The 13,747-nt window shown below is 39.6% G+C and overlaps 1 protein-coding gene across 1 annotated transcript in view; it reads left to right on the forward strand.

The window, feature by feature from the left end:
• The window catches only part of utp20 (UTP20 small subunit processome component), a 39,205-nt gene extending 25,480 nt beyond the window's left edge, over window positions 1-13,725 (forward strand). The window contains exons 42-62 of the mRNA XM_036577466.1: window positions 58-197; window positions 525-681; window positions 947-1,045; window positions 1,143-1,310; window positions 3,247-3,413; window positions 3,499-3,640; window positions 3,823-3,939; window positions 4,123-4,293; window positions 5,234-5,365; window positions 5,638-5,748; window positions 5,993-6,072; window positions 6,182-6,251; window positions 6,340-6,522; window positions 6,635-6,766; window positions 8,360-8,492; window positions 8,583-8,770; window positions 10,861-10,932; window positions 11,046-11,309; window positions 12,748-12,874; window positions 13,027-13,172; window positions 13,302-13,725. Of these exons, the coding sequence (XP_036433359.1) occupies window positions 58-197; window positions 525-681; window positions 947-1,045; window positions 1,143-1,310; window positions 3,247-3,413; window positions 3,499-3,640; window positions 3,823-3,939; window positions 4,123-4,293; window positions 5,234-5,365; window positions 5,638-5,748; window positions 5,993-6,072; window positions 6,182-6,251; window positions 6,340-6,522; window positions 6,635-6,766; window positions 8,360-8,492; window positions 8,583-8,770; window positions 10,861-10,932; window positions 11,046-11,309; window positions 12,748-12,874; window positions 13,027-13,172; window positions 13,302-13,457 (2,955 nt within the window). The 3' untranslated portion in view covers window positions 13,458-13,725. The remainder of the gene's footprint in view (window positions 1-57; window positions 198-524; window positions 682-946; window positions 1,046-1,142; window positions 1,311-3,246; window positions 3,414-3,498; window positions 3,641-3,822; window positions 3,940-4,122; window positions 4,294-5,233; window positions 5,366-5,637; window positions 5,749-5,992; window positions 6,073-6,181; window positions 6,252-6,339; window positions 6,523-6,634; window positions 6,767-8,359; window positions 8,493-8,582; window positions 8,771-10,860; window positions 10,933-11,045; window positions 11,310-12,747; window positions 12,875-13,026; window positions 13,173-13,301) is intronic.
• Window positions 13,726-13,747: the final 22 nt, after the last annotated feature.

Genomic DNA, 13,747 nt, shown 5'->3' on the forward strand with positions numbered 1-13,747 from the left:
CAAGACATGGTGCAAGGATTTATAAATGCAATTGCAATTGTTCCCTTTTATGTTCAGGTGAAGAGAGATGAGGAACATAAGACTGTGAAGTCAAAGGATGTGAAGGAAGAAGAAGTGGCAAGAGTGCCCATTGCCTTTGCTATGGTCCGACTCATGCAGTCTTTTCCACAGGAAGTCATGGAATCCAACTTGCCTGGGTGTGTCTATATATCAGAATCCAAAAATAAATTCCTACAGAGTATTGCAGGCATACCAGAAAACTGCTTTGCTAACAGTTCCTAGCAGCCAGTATACAACCAGGAAACTACAGTTGTAACAAATAATAAGTGACTTCAACGGCATTTAATAGTGCTTAGTAATAAAAGCATAAGAATAATGATTAAACAAGATTTAAAAAAAGGCAGTTGCAACATGATTATGTAGAGGTTTTTTGTTTATTCTTTGTGTTTTAGAATCAAAATTTATATTTATTCCATTTGATTCTTTGAGGTCACAGCTAACCTCCATGATGTTTGAATATACAGGGTGCTTCTCAAAGTGTGTGTCCACCTCAAGAGCAAATTCCAGGAGATCCGTGATGTAGCGCGAAGCACTCTGATCAAGATTATTGAAGCTTTGGGACATCGCTACCTACAGTACCTTCTCAGAGAGATGCAGGGTGTCCTTGTGAAGGGCTACCAGGTAAACAAAAAAAATACAAAACTTCTGTTTTTTATGCATTTAAACCACCAGACTCATCTTTGTGCTACATGAACAACTACTGCACACACTTTTCTTGGACTCAAGCTTTTTTATTTTATTCCTTTTATTTTGATTTTAACCCAAGACAAATTATTTGTATGTGCAAACATACTTGGCCAATAAGGCCTGATTCTGATTTTTATTCTGTGACTAAACAGAGTTGCACGTACTGCTGGGATGTGTAGTCATTTATTTTGTTCTACAGATACATGTGCTGACCTTCACTGTGTACCACCTGCTCACAATCCTGAAACCATCCTTGCAAGCAGGAGACCTTGACCCTTGTTTGGACATGCTTGTAGAGGTGAACTATACTGTATTGTAATATATGTAATATATATATATTTGCATTGACTGTGAATAAGTATTATGAGTTGGCTAATGTTGAGAAACCTCCACAGATCTTTAACAATGAGCTGTTTGGGTCGCTTGCTGAAGAGAAAGAGGTCAAAGGCATCGTTTCTAAGGTGATGGAGGCCCGTCACAGCAAGAGCTCGGACTCGTATGAGCTGTTGGCCCAGTTTTGTAGCCAGGAGCGAGTCACTCAACTGATCTTGCCACTCAAAGAGGTAAGCAGCCAATCGGGTGCTAGTCTCTACCTCACACGCTCCGTCTGCGAGGTTACATGGATTGTCTTATGTATGTTGTAGATCAGTGGCAAACTGACTTAAAGCTAGGCCTTCAATTTGGGTCATAACAACACCTCTATGGCACCTCCACTACAATGCTAATTTCTGCTAGCACTACTATGTTAGTGCTAAGCTAACAGCGATTCACATGAACATTATTTTTGCCTGTTCTGGATTAAACATGATCATTTGAAGCTTGTAAAAGACATTCTGTGCTTTGTTTGAACAGAGATTAATATTTTACCTTGGATGTATCAGTTTTACAGTGATGCTCTGAGTCAAGAACCCTGGCAAAGAGCTGCTGTCCTAGTTTTCCATTTCTAACAACTGACTGAAATCCAGTTAGACTGCTGGGCATATTCATAGTCAGGAATGTACCTAGGACTTCCAGAAGCCCTAAAGTGACCCCTTTTTTCTTTACAAAATCGGTCCCACTTCTTACATATCAAAACAGGATTGGTTGATTAATCTGGTTGTTAGGCCTTCAGAAGCTGGTCTAACCAGTGGAGGAGGTAACGTTTCAAGCATAAATATTCTGCTAAATTAAAATTAACTTAATATCACGTGTATTTTTCTATTCCACAGAAATTATTAGGTCCTCTCTGAAAGCCTAGAAGGCCCTGAGCATTCCCTCAGCTGTATACTAAGATCGCAACAACTGTCTGAATCATGCCAGTTGCACTTCCACTGGCTACTGTGCTTCCATGTAAACACAGTTCTTTATCAGTCTGACTGAACACGTTTGTTTATTAGTGCCGCTGCATGTTATGGTATTTTTGCTGAGTTATGTCTAACATAGTCTGTATTTGTTCTGCATGAGTCTGTACTTGAATTTCTGACCACATTTTTTAACATGTTCTTGGGTGTTACCAACACCAAATTTCCCAGTGGCTGCTGATCCATCACATAACACTGTGTTTCACACAGGTCTTTGTGTGTCGTAGCACCACTTTGGCGGGTCTGTGGCTGATCATTTTGCATATCAGCCAAATATCCCCTAATGGTCAAAGTAGGCAGCAGAGCATGTGGGTGGTGTGGAGTGGGAATGGAGCGACGTGATTTTTGCTCGGAGCAGCTTTTCACAAAGTCTGAGCATCAGTTTTCTCTTTCTCTTTGAAATTGCTCCAATATCGCTCCATCCTGCAAGCCAGACGGTCCTTTTTTCCGCAGTGATGCAGCAGTGACCATTCATATACAGCGTCTGCGCTGTGGAACTGTCAGTGGAGCTACGTACTGGAAATTCTCATGATCTCAACAAAGTTCTACAGATATTACAGAGTTAGTCTCACGCCGTCTGTTTCGCTGCACAAATGATAAAGAAGGTGGTGTTAAAAGCACGTGCATGTGCATCTGTTTACCCTTGGCAGATTTTTAGGTTGTGATTGGACTGTCGCTTCAAGCCTATACCTACCGAAAAAAGCCTGTGTAACACAGAATGCACGGAACTAGTTTTTCACTTAATTGCAGACATAAATGAAATAATAAATGAAATGAAGTGTGTCGTGTCTTGTCCATATGTTTAAGACATAAAATAAAGATCGTAAGAGTAGATCATATGGTGCGAACATGGCACTGGGTTTCTCTGGCCTGTGAGCGAGGAGCAAGCGAGGTGCAGAAATTAGAAAACCCGGAGCGGAGTGAGAAGAGAGTACAGAAACATGTTGAGCAGAAATGTCTGCTGCTCCACTCTACTCATGCTCTGGTAGGCGATTCTTGGCCATGTTGACTTATTAAGAATCTCTAGTCAAAAGTTTGGCATGTAAACCTAATCAGGTGCAGGACATATTCAACTTCATGATATGTTTGAGCTGCAACAATTGAGGAAGGGACTAAAGACTGTCCCTCTTCTCTTTGGCTGTGTTTTTCTGTCTGCTAGGTGTTGGAAAATACAACCAGTCTGAAGGTGTCCAGACGAGTGAACAGTGTTTTAAGGAGAGTAGTGGCTGGGCTTCTGTTGAACCAGAGCCTGACCCCTCAGTCCATTCTACTGCTGTGCCATGGCCTGGTCAGTCAGAGCCTGCCCCTCATCACCAGCAAGAGCAAGTATGTTACATACAAACACAAGAAAGCAGTGTCTTGTAGAGTTCAGTAACATCTGAATAACATTATATGCCCACTTGCGGTACAGAAAGAAGCCTGCTCCTCCTCCGGACCCCCGTCTGCCTCCTCCCAGCTGCTTGCTGTTACCCCCCACCCCAAAGAGAGGAGGCGAGAAAGCGGCTGTCAGCAGCAAGACCAACATGCACATCCTAGTGAACGCTGGGCTGAGTGTAAGAATACAGAACATAACCTTATCAACCTTATACACGATGATTTTCAGAAGACTGAAGATTAGTCAAGTTTGCATGAACTTGCAATTTGATGGTTTCTGTGTTAGTTTATGACATTTTCAGGTCATAAATAGTTGCAATGTCAGGTTTGTGACTTACATTGTTTGACCTTTTACCTCCAGCTGCTCCACTCTAGTTTGAAAAGTTCTAAGATCAACTCCTCAGTGCCATCAATACGGGAGATGTTGGACCCATTTGTCTCCCTGCTGCTGGATTGTCTCAACTCCATGCATGTGAAGGTTTGTCTACTAGACAGAGTGGCTCTACATTTGGATGTTCGTTCAACAGTGTTTGTGTTGCATGTAATGCCACTACAGTTCATGAAACTGCTTACAATTAGACACATGCACAAGCATTGTGATTCCATGTTATGTGTAATCAGACTACATTTGAATGTAAGCGGTGTCCATTTGTCTGCATAGGTGATCACTGAGGGTCTGCAGACGTTTATCTGGATCTTGAAGTTTCCTCTGCCTGCCTTGGAGCAGACAGCCGATAACCTCACCAAGCAGCTCTTTGTCCTGCTAAAGGATTACGCTAAAGCGGGCGCCGGCCGAGGGGAGAACTTTGAGCTCGTCCAGAACTGCTTCAAGGTATGTGGACCTGCAGGCGCTCCTAATATCATGTTGCTATCACCAAATGGTAACTTTACAGAAGAAGGATACAAACGTTCTGTACTTTGAATGGAAGTTAATAAAATTTGATTTTTCCCCCAAGTTATTTTCATTTATCATGAAATTTTACCAGAGTGTAAAGGACAGCTAGCATTTTGAAGCTGTGCGAAAAGCTGTTCCAACAGTGAAGACATACGTCTCCCAGATTAAATTTAGGGCTTAAATGAATATTTGATTAAATTTGGTAACTAAAATATTTAAAAATAGTAATCATTCAAATGCAATTCAGACAAGTTTCCGACTGCTAGAGGCTGCTAGCTAGTTGCTAGCATGCACTTGGTTGCATTTATTTCTGAGAGTGCCGGCTAGCTAGTTGTCAGGAGCAGTAAGAGACTTCTGGATCGTGCTAGATGTTAAGACAGATACTGCTGAGTTTAGCAGGTGTTAAAAAGAATCATTGCTCACAGAACCTAAACCTAAACCTGCCAATAGGTAAAACTGCCCTCAGTCTATGTTTCAAAACACTCATCCTGTAAGCGGTAAACAGAATAGTGACAGTTCAGAGGCTGCTGGGGAAACATTCAAATAAATGGCCTGTTGCAATAGAGTAGTGCTGTGGGTTAAAGTACCTGCTCACTGCTGCTTTGATATAGTAACATTCCTGTTCACTGACAAGTTGACCAAAATTGCATTACCTGACAGAAGAACATATGATTTGTATTTTGCTGCTAAATTTTCTTTTATTAAATCATTAGATTGAAATATGTCTTCAGCTTTTCTTATCCTTGTAGAATATTTACATTTTCAAGATATTTTTTATAAAATATTTAATAGTTGTGGACTGAAATCATTTTTGAATGCATTGTTAGCTTTGTGAAAATGTTGTTTCTCAGTGGCATTTTTTTTCCTCATCTTGTAGGCCATAACTGTCCTAGTGAAGAGTGTGACGAAACACCGCATATCTGATACGCAGCTGCAAGTGCTGCTGGGTTATGCGGAGGAGGACATCTATGATAACTCTCGTCAAGCCACTGCATTTGGACTGCTTAGGGTAAATTCACCCACTGATTCATATTGATGTTTATTCATGAATAGCTTTGGTTATTTAACTGTAACCATATTTATTATGGTGCCTTACTGAGCTTGATAGCTTCCAACTTGCAGCCTGTGCTATCTCTGTACTTTAAAAATGATCCAAGGCTCTAAATTGAGCTCCTTTTGTAAAGAATAGGAGATTTCTGTCACAATCACTTTAATAGTGTGGAATGAACACCAGTGTCTTGACTTCTTTTTACTAGTTTAATGCATGTGGTTCGATTTTAGGCGATCTTGTTCAGGAAGCTGGTGGTGCCAGAGATGGAAGAGGTGATGAAGAAAGTGGCCAAACTGTCTATTAATGGATCGAATGAGCAAGTGCGTGTTCGCTGCAGACAGGTATGTCATGTTTAGTACTTAATACCGCATTTATTGCCAGATCAACCACAAAGTTGTTAGAAATTTGATATGGTGCACTTAGAACAAAAAAAAAAAGCAAAGTCTGTATCCATACGACTAAAAATTAAAACAAAGTCTGGTTTATAGTTGATATTAATAAAGTTAAGGTTATTACTGCCTCCTTCATTATGAACTGCTTTGGAAGCTTATTTAGTGAAATTTCTCCCTGTTTTAATTCTCCTAGATCTACTTGAAGTATCTCATGGACTATCCACTGGGGAAGAAGCTGAGGAACCATTTTGACTTCATTGTTGCTCAGCTCACGTACGTTTCTCTCAGCACAATTTAAGCGTGGAGCTTCAAAGATTGTTTCATACTTGGGGAGTAAACTTGCTGACACTATGAATCTGAAAGACTTTTCTAATTTCTGCAGGTATGAATATGACACTGGGAGACAGTCTGCCCTCGAGATGATGGCCTTCATTTTCCAAACATTCCCTCAGGTATCTGAATTACTGAGTTCCTAACAGTGTTGTTTTTTTCAAGACAAAGCTGCTGTGTGTGGACTTATTTTGCTGATGTGTTTTACAGCCTCTTCTACTGGAGCACTGTGGTCTGTTCTTTGTGCCTCTGTCGTTGGTCATGGTCAATGATGACTCGGCGCGTTGTAAGAAAATGGCCTCTCTCGCTATCAAATCACTGTTGGGTCAGCTAGACGTGAACAATCAGAATGCCATGTTCACCTTGGTCAACAGCTGGTTGACTGGAGAGAAAGTGAGTGGGGAAATAAATATTCATGGTCACAAAGGTTTTGACTTTCTTGTTTGTGAATGTAAAGATGGATCAGTTTCTACTTCTGACATATATTGTGTTTGTGTATGTGTAGATGGCTCTGCGGAGACTGGGGGCTCAGGTGTGTGGGCTGTTTGTGGAAGTGGAAGGAGAGAAATTTAATCGCAGGCTGGATTCTCTGCTGCCTCTTATAGAGAAAGAAATCCACGCTGACAACTTTGAAGATGTGAGTACTGTGCGAGAGGCAGTTGTGTAACATTGTTTTGAGTGGTTCCCTTTACTGGTAAAGTTTCAGAGAAGAATGTCTGTATTGATGCAGTGAGACTCAGAATATGCAAGCAAGCCTAAACTCACCCGTAAGTGTTTCTAGTTGCTGATCACTCCAGGGATGTGTATGATTACTCAAGTGTTCAATTAACCTTGAGGTGTCAGTATTTGAATACTGAAATCACTATTCAAGTATTTGTTACATTTCATTATGGGAAGACAGCAAATACACAGGCCACCAATTCAGTTCAGCAGTAGTTTTATGTTTTAATACAGCTGTAAAAAGTAAAAGTTTTGCTCGTGATTGCAAGTAAGTATTTTAAGGTATACCAGCGGCGTTTTAAAGGAGGAGGCATGTTACTTGTTGAAAAATTAATGGGAAAGCTTGCAACGCTCAATGTGACGTTATTTTTACAGAGAAAGTGCCACCCTCCAATAAAAGAGCCTTTCTCTACTTGGGCTTATTGGTGGAGATCTGTGGCAGCACAGTAGACAGAACAACTTGAAAAAACATGTTTTTGTGCGTTTTTGGTCAGATTTTTGTCAGATTTTGCTATTGAGTTCAAATGTTTTTGAAACATTAATTTGGCCTTTAGTTTTGCGTTTTTAGGTCTCTCTCCATTCAAAGAAATAGGAGTCTGGTTTTGTTTGACTAGAAATAACTGCAGCATTGCAAAGAATTTGATTATACTTCACAACTCAGAAATGAGAATGCCTTAATGTTGACACGTTGCCAGGGAGGTGTTGTTAAGGATGCAACTGAGAAGTCAGTGAGCGTGTCACTTTTATTGCAAAACAAGCTAGGCTGAAATTAGGTCCAGAAACAGTAAAAAACACTTGTCGTCTCCATCGGGACTGAATAATAAAACGTTTTGAAATGTGTTCCTCTGTGTAATGCTAAATTTTTGAGCAACATCAGTGCTGTCACATTAACTGAAATTAACATTAGCTATACATTAGTTTCTGCCAAAGCCCCTTTTTTCTTTTTTGATGTTTTTTCCTTGTCTATAGTTTACCTGGTAATCGTTCACAAACTCTTGTGGACGCTCGAATATCAAAGTTAGCTAGAAAAAAGTGGTATGCTAGTAAAAACAAGCCAAGCTACAAGTTAATGTAGTAGATTTAGTCATGATTAATTGTGTAAGTCATAATTATTAACTGAATTCACCCTTCATTATAAGCCACAGAAGGCCCACCGTACCATTTATCTTATTGGTCAGCACAGAAAAAAACACTAAAAAGACACAAAAGACATCTTCATGTGGTGCCTAAAATTTGTCTCTCTCATTTTAAAACAATTGTTAGTAGGTGTGTTTAATTTTTAAATAATTAGTTTTTTGTTAATAATAAATTATTTGTTGGCTTTCTGATGGTTTAAGCAAAAATAATATCTTAAACAAAATTACTAAAATATAAATTAAGAATAAGGTACAGAAGAAAATACATGGTACTTGTAGGTGTGTGTAAAGTTGACCTGTAATGCGTAAAGTAATTGCAAGGGCATTGATGGATTCTGGAGAGTTCATTGTTACGATGGCAATATCTCTTTTAGATTGAGGAAGAAGAAGATGAGAAATCTGCAGACAGGTTACTCTTCTGTTATCTCACTCTCATCACCAAACTCATCAAAGACTGTGGCTTTTTGGAGCTCCACAAACCTGCTGACATGCTGTCTAACATCTGGGGTAAGTCCACACGTAGACACACAAACATTATGACACTCATTTGTCTTTTAATTCATATCTACTGTTGTTGACCCCATATTTTTCTACCAGGTCACATAGAAGCTCACCTGCGCTACCCTCACTCCTGGGTGTGGCTAACTGCTTCTCAGGTCTTTGGCCTGCTGTTTGCTGCCCACAAACCTGAGGAGCTGCTGTCTCTGTGGCACTCTATAGAGAAAAACCCCAAAACTGGCCAGTCTGTGGCCTCCTCTTTTCTGGCAACCAACCTGGACAAGAAGGTAAAAATTTACAAGCCATACTATTCATGATTAATTTTACATAGGATGGGGTAATGTAATTTTACTGCATTGTGTCTGGAATGTTTATGATTCACACTGGATAAGAAATCTCAGTATAAGTTACAGAGATGAGAATGGCTACTTGATTTACGTCACATCACACCATCGCCACATAAAATCAGACATTTTCCTGTCTTTTTACATGTTTAATGTTCGGAATCATATGCTGAAGTAGGACAGTATTGCCTTGATTTGGGCCATAGGTAATACAAGTGTCTCTATACTTACAAAACCTGTGAAAACTAACAGAATATTTACTAACATAGCAGTTTGCACTGGATTAATATACTCTGGGATTATTTCTATGGTTTGTTTAATACAACCAGGTTTTCAAAAAACATTGGGACACTGAAAAATGTAAATAAAAACAGAATGCAGTAATGTACAAAGGTAGTACAATAGTACAAAGACAACATATCAGGTGTCAAAACTGAGAAACTTTATTGTTTTATGAAAAATTTATGCCCATTTTGAATTTGATGCCAGCAACATGTTTTAAAAAAGTTGGGACAAGAGCAACAAAAGACTGGTAAGGTTGTGTAATGCTTAAACATTTGGTAGAACATCTCATGACTAATTAGATTAATTGGCAACAGGTTAGTAAGATGATTAAGTATAAAAAAAAGAAGCATCCCAGAGAGTTGGAGTCTTTCAGAAATAGAGATGAGAGGGGTTTACCACTCTGTGAAAGACTGTGTAGGCATATAGTGCAGCAATTCAAGAATAACGTTTCTCAACGTAAAATGGCAAAGAACTTTTCATTGTCTATGGTACATAATTTTAAAAATGCAGAGAATTCAGAGAAAGCCCTGTGTACAAGGCAAGAGGCTGAAAACCAGCACTGGCTGGCTGTGATCTTTGAGCCCTTAGGTCACAGTGCCTTCTCTGGGCCTTAGCTTATTTAAGATGGACTGAGGCTAAGTGGAAAAGTGTTCTGTGGTCCAACATATCAAAATTTTAAATTCTTTTTGGAAATTGTGGATGCCGCATCCTCCAGGCTTGAGAGAAAAGGGACCATATATTGGCGCATAGTTCAAAAGCCAGCATTCGTGATGCTGGTATGGGGGTGCATTAGTTCACGTAGCATGGGTGACTTGAAGGCACCATTAATGCTGAATCATATATACATGTTTTGCAGCAACATATGCTGCCATCCAGACAACCTCTTTATCAGGGGAGGCCTTGCTTATTCCAGCAAGACAATGCCAAAAAACACACTGCACATATTACAACAGCATAGCTCCATAGTAAAAGTGTCTGGGTGCTAAAGTGGCCTTCCTGCAGTCCAGACCTGTCACCCTTTGAAAATCCATTGGCTAGATTATGAAATATGACTAAGTAGACCCTGAACTGTGAAGAATGGGAAAACAATTTCCTTTTACAGCAAACTACAGCAATTAGTCTCCTCAGTTCCAAACGCTTACAGGGTGTTGTAGGAAACTGGTCACATTTGATGAAGTAAAATGTTAACAGAACAATCACTCTAAATTTCACAACAGAATTGCACTTTTTAGCAACTAGAACACGAACAGAACATAACATTAGAGTAGTATGACCTGGTCAGCAGATCATGGCTAACATGCTAATAGGTTGTTCTACCAGTAATATTCAGAAACACGTTTACACCCTTACTGAAGCCGTAAAATTACAACATATAATATGTCACCTTAGTGTTCGTTAAAAGCTCATGCAAGAATGTAAGAGAATATGTGAGTGTGCACCAATGCCACGCCCCAGATGATCATGGTCAGGTCATACCACTTAATTTGACAAATGTGCCTTGAATCCGATCAAAAAAAAAATTGGATTTCATGTGGCCTTGTGCCGTTCTGACTGCAGAAAATATGTCCTGCTTAAATTAGACATGCTGAAACATCAGATTTGAGCTGCCTGTTTGAGCAAAGTCTTCAATATGTGGTCCTAGAATTGGATACATTGCTGATACATGGCAATTAGCCTGAGCCACACTGAACAGTATTAGGAGGCTTCTGAACTCTTTCTTTTTTGTTTTCTCTCTCCACCTTTCTCAGATGAGAGAGCTGGTCTTGTCGTTCCTGCACCAGCTACAGTCAAAGTTCCTGGACATCGCTGCTGGTGAGCAGGTAAGGAATGTAACCAATCCAAATCAACCACAAATAGAAACTATCAACTGAAATGTAATGCAATGCAATAAAAGGGGCTGTTATGATGTTTTATAATGTGATCCTGTCAACAGGTAATAAAGAACCTACTCTTCGTAGCCAAGGTGATCTATCTTATCTCACCTGAGTCTCACTCAGTAGAGAATGAGAAAGAAGTGGAAGTAGAGGATGGAGAAACAGAGGACAAAAAAGAAGAAGAGAATGAGGGAGAGGAGGAGGAAGATGAAAAAGAGCAGGAGCAGGATAAGAAACGGCCACCATCTGTACTGTGGGTGATAAAGAAGCTGTCGCTGTTGGCTAAAAGAGAAGCAGCTGATACACCCAAAGTGCCACTAAAGGTGCATTATTAAATCCACACACTGTTTTCTTCCATAGCTCTCTTAATATTCCAAATCACTGTTTGCATAATGCTACTCTTGGCGAGCCACAGCTCTGCACAGTGTCAACTATTGGCTTCCCCAACATACCTGATCCAGCTTATGAAGGGCTCGATAATCAGTTGATGAGCTTTTGAGTCAAGAAATACTTGAAACTGTGGAGTACTGTGTCACCAAGAGCAGGTTTAAGAAGTAATAGTCTAAACTCAGTCTTCTTTCTTCTGGCTAGACTTGTGTAATTTGATAACCTCATGATGTTAAAGGGGAACTCTACCGACTTTTCAAAATATCTGCATAATTGAGGTGCAAACAAAGTTTCTCTGCAATTAACCATTTCACATCAAACCACTCTGAATGACTTTGTTTACATCAGTCATTGAATCCTCACAGTGGTGGTGATGGGAACCAGGGGTCTCAATGTCTACGAGGTAGATATAGCCATTTTATTTACTGTGCAAAACCACTAGTGAACCTACACGTCCTACACGAGTTTTTAAAGTCTATAATGGTAAAATAATAATTCGAAAAACTATATTTTATTTAGGGATGCCCTGCATATCTGTGCAATTAATGGGTTTTTAAAAAATATGTTTAGGCCAAGACTATTATAAAATAATGTGTCAGACGTCAGACATCATGTTCATTCTGTGTAATAGCTTTCTGTGAGCTAGCTTTCAGCATTAAATGCTGTATACATCTTGTTCTGTCACCGCCACGGTAAAGAAAGGAGTTGGTAATTTTCTTTAGACTGGTGCATTTCATGTTTACATATTACTGATTTAATTATGCATCCATTTTGAGTAGTTGGTGGAATTCCTTTAAACGGTCTTGAGCAGTTGTATTATATTTGTGCTGAGACAGTAATTGACAACTTTGCCACTTAATTGCATTCATATACAGCCACCCATTATTGGAGTGTTTGCCAGAAGCGTGAAGTATAAAATTGAGAGTTTGAGATGGAAGGAATGCACAAACAGAATTCTGAGATTTGTTGCAGGACAAATAGTTTATTTTTAATAAAAATAATAAAAAAAATGTAAAAATGTTTGCCTTTACAGGTGTGCATGCCATAGGTCCTACTGGAACCAGGGTTGCCAAATTTAAAAATGATAACTTAAACTATGGCCTATAACTTGCTACATTTAGTGTTATTTTCTTTACTGTCTCCTTTTGCTATTAGGAACAATAATAGTGTCTACAAGTTATTTAAAGGTCTGTTAATGGTTTTGAAAATTGCCCGACGCCGCTTCTGTCAATTGTCCATGTTGCTTTTGACTGAAGCGATTAACTAACCTAGTTTCATGGAACATGTCGCTATAAAGAAAGCTCTGGGAGGTGACGGGGTGTCAGTAAGAAGCAAAAGATTTCTCGACTTCATTTTCCTTTCATTTTTTCTCAGAGAACCTGTGTGTTCAAGTTCTTGGGGGCCTTGGCTGTTGACTTGGGAAAAGAGCGTCTTGGTCCTTACCTGACCATCATCATTGCTCCACTGTACAGAGAACTGGACAGCACATATGCAGACCAAGGTAACTCCCTACGTCTTCAGTCTCTTAATGTTTCGGAAACAATCATACTTAATACTCAGTGACTGATAGTGGTAAGAAGTACATTCTTATTGAGTATGCTTAGGTTTATATCAGTTAACTACCTAAATGTTCTAATCTGGCTTAATTATCAGACCCCACACTGAAGAACCTGGCACAGGAGCTCATCGAGCTACTGAAGAAGTTGGTGGGTCTGGAGAAGTTCTCACTTGCCTTTGCTGCTGTGCAGAAGGAGGCCACACAGAGACGAGCCTTGCGTAAGAAACACAAGGCCCTGCAGGTGAGTGTTTCTCAAAGGAAGTATATCAATCATCTGAATGATCAGTTTATCTAATAGAAAACCTTGCCATACCGTGGGCTTTATTTTTGGGTTAATGGTGATTGTTCAAATTTTATTTCTCTTTCTCAGGCTGTTGCCAATCCTGACATTGCTGCTAGAAAAAAGATCAAGAAGCACCAAAAGAAAAATGAGGCTAAGAAGAGAAAAATAGAATTTTTGCGGCCAGGATACAAATCAAAGAAGCGCAAAACCACCTCGCTGAGGGACTTGGCTATGGTGCAATGATCTATGCCCTGTTGCTTGGAAACCTTTTAACTTCTGGAAATGGGTAATTAATGGCCATCAGGCTTAGATTGCCATGTATCTGACTATATAGATGGACTTGAAAAGCACTGGCTGATGTTCAAGTGCTAATTTGAGGTCTGTTTCTGGCAAGCTTGCTTGTGCATTACAATATTCCACGGTCAGTGTCTGACCACGTACCATCTCTACTGTGGATTTGTGCAGTTTAATGTACATTTTTTTCAATAAAAAAATGCATATGGATGTCTTACTTAGGATCTGCAATAATGTGG

This window comes from Colossoma macropomum, unplaced genomic scaffold, assembly GCF_904425465.1.
Source record: "Colossoma macropomum unplaced genomic scaffold, Colossoma_macropomum, whole genome shotgun sequence".
In the NCBI taxonomy this organism is placed as follows: domain Eukaryota; kingdom Metazoa; phylum Chordata; class Actinopteri; order Characiformes; family Serrasalmidae; genus Colossoma; species Colossoma macropomum.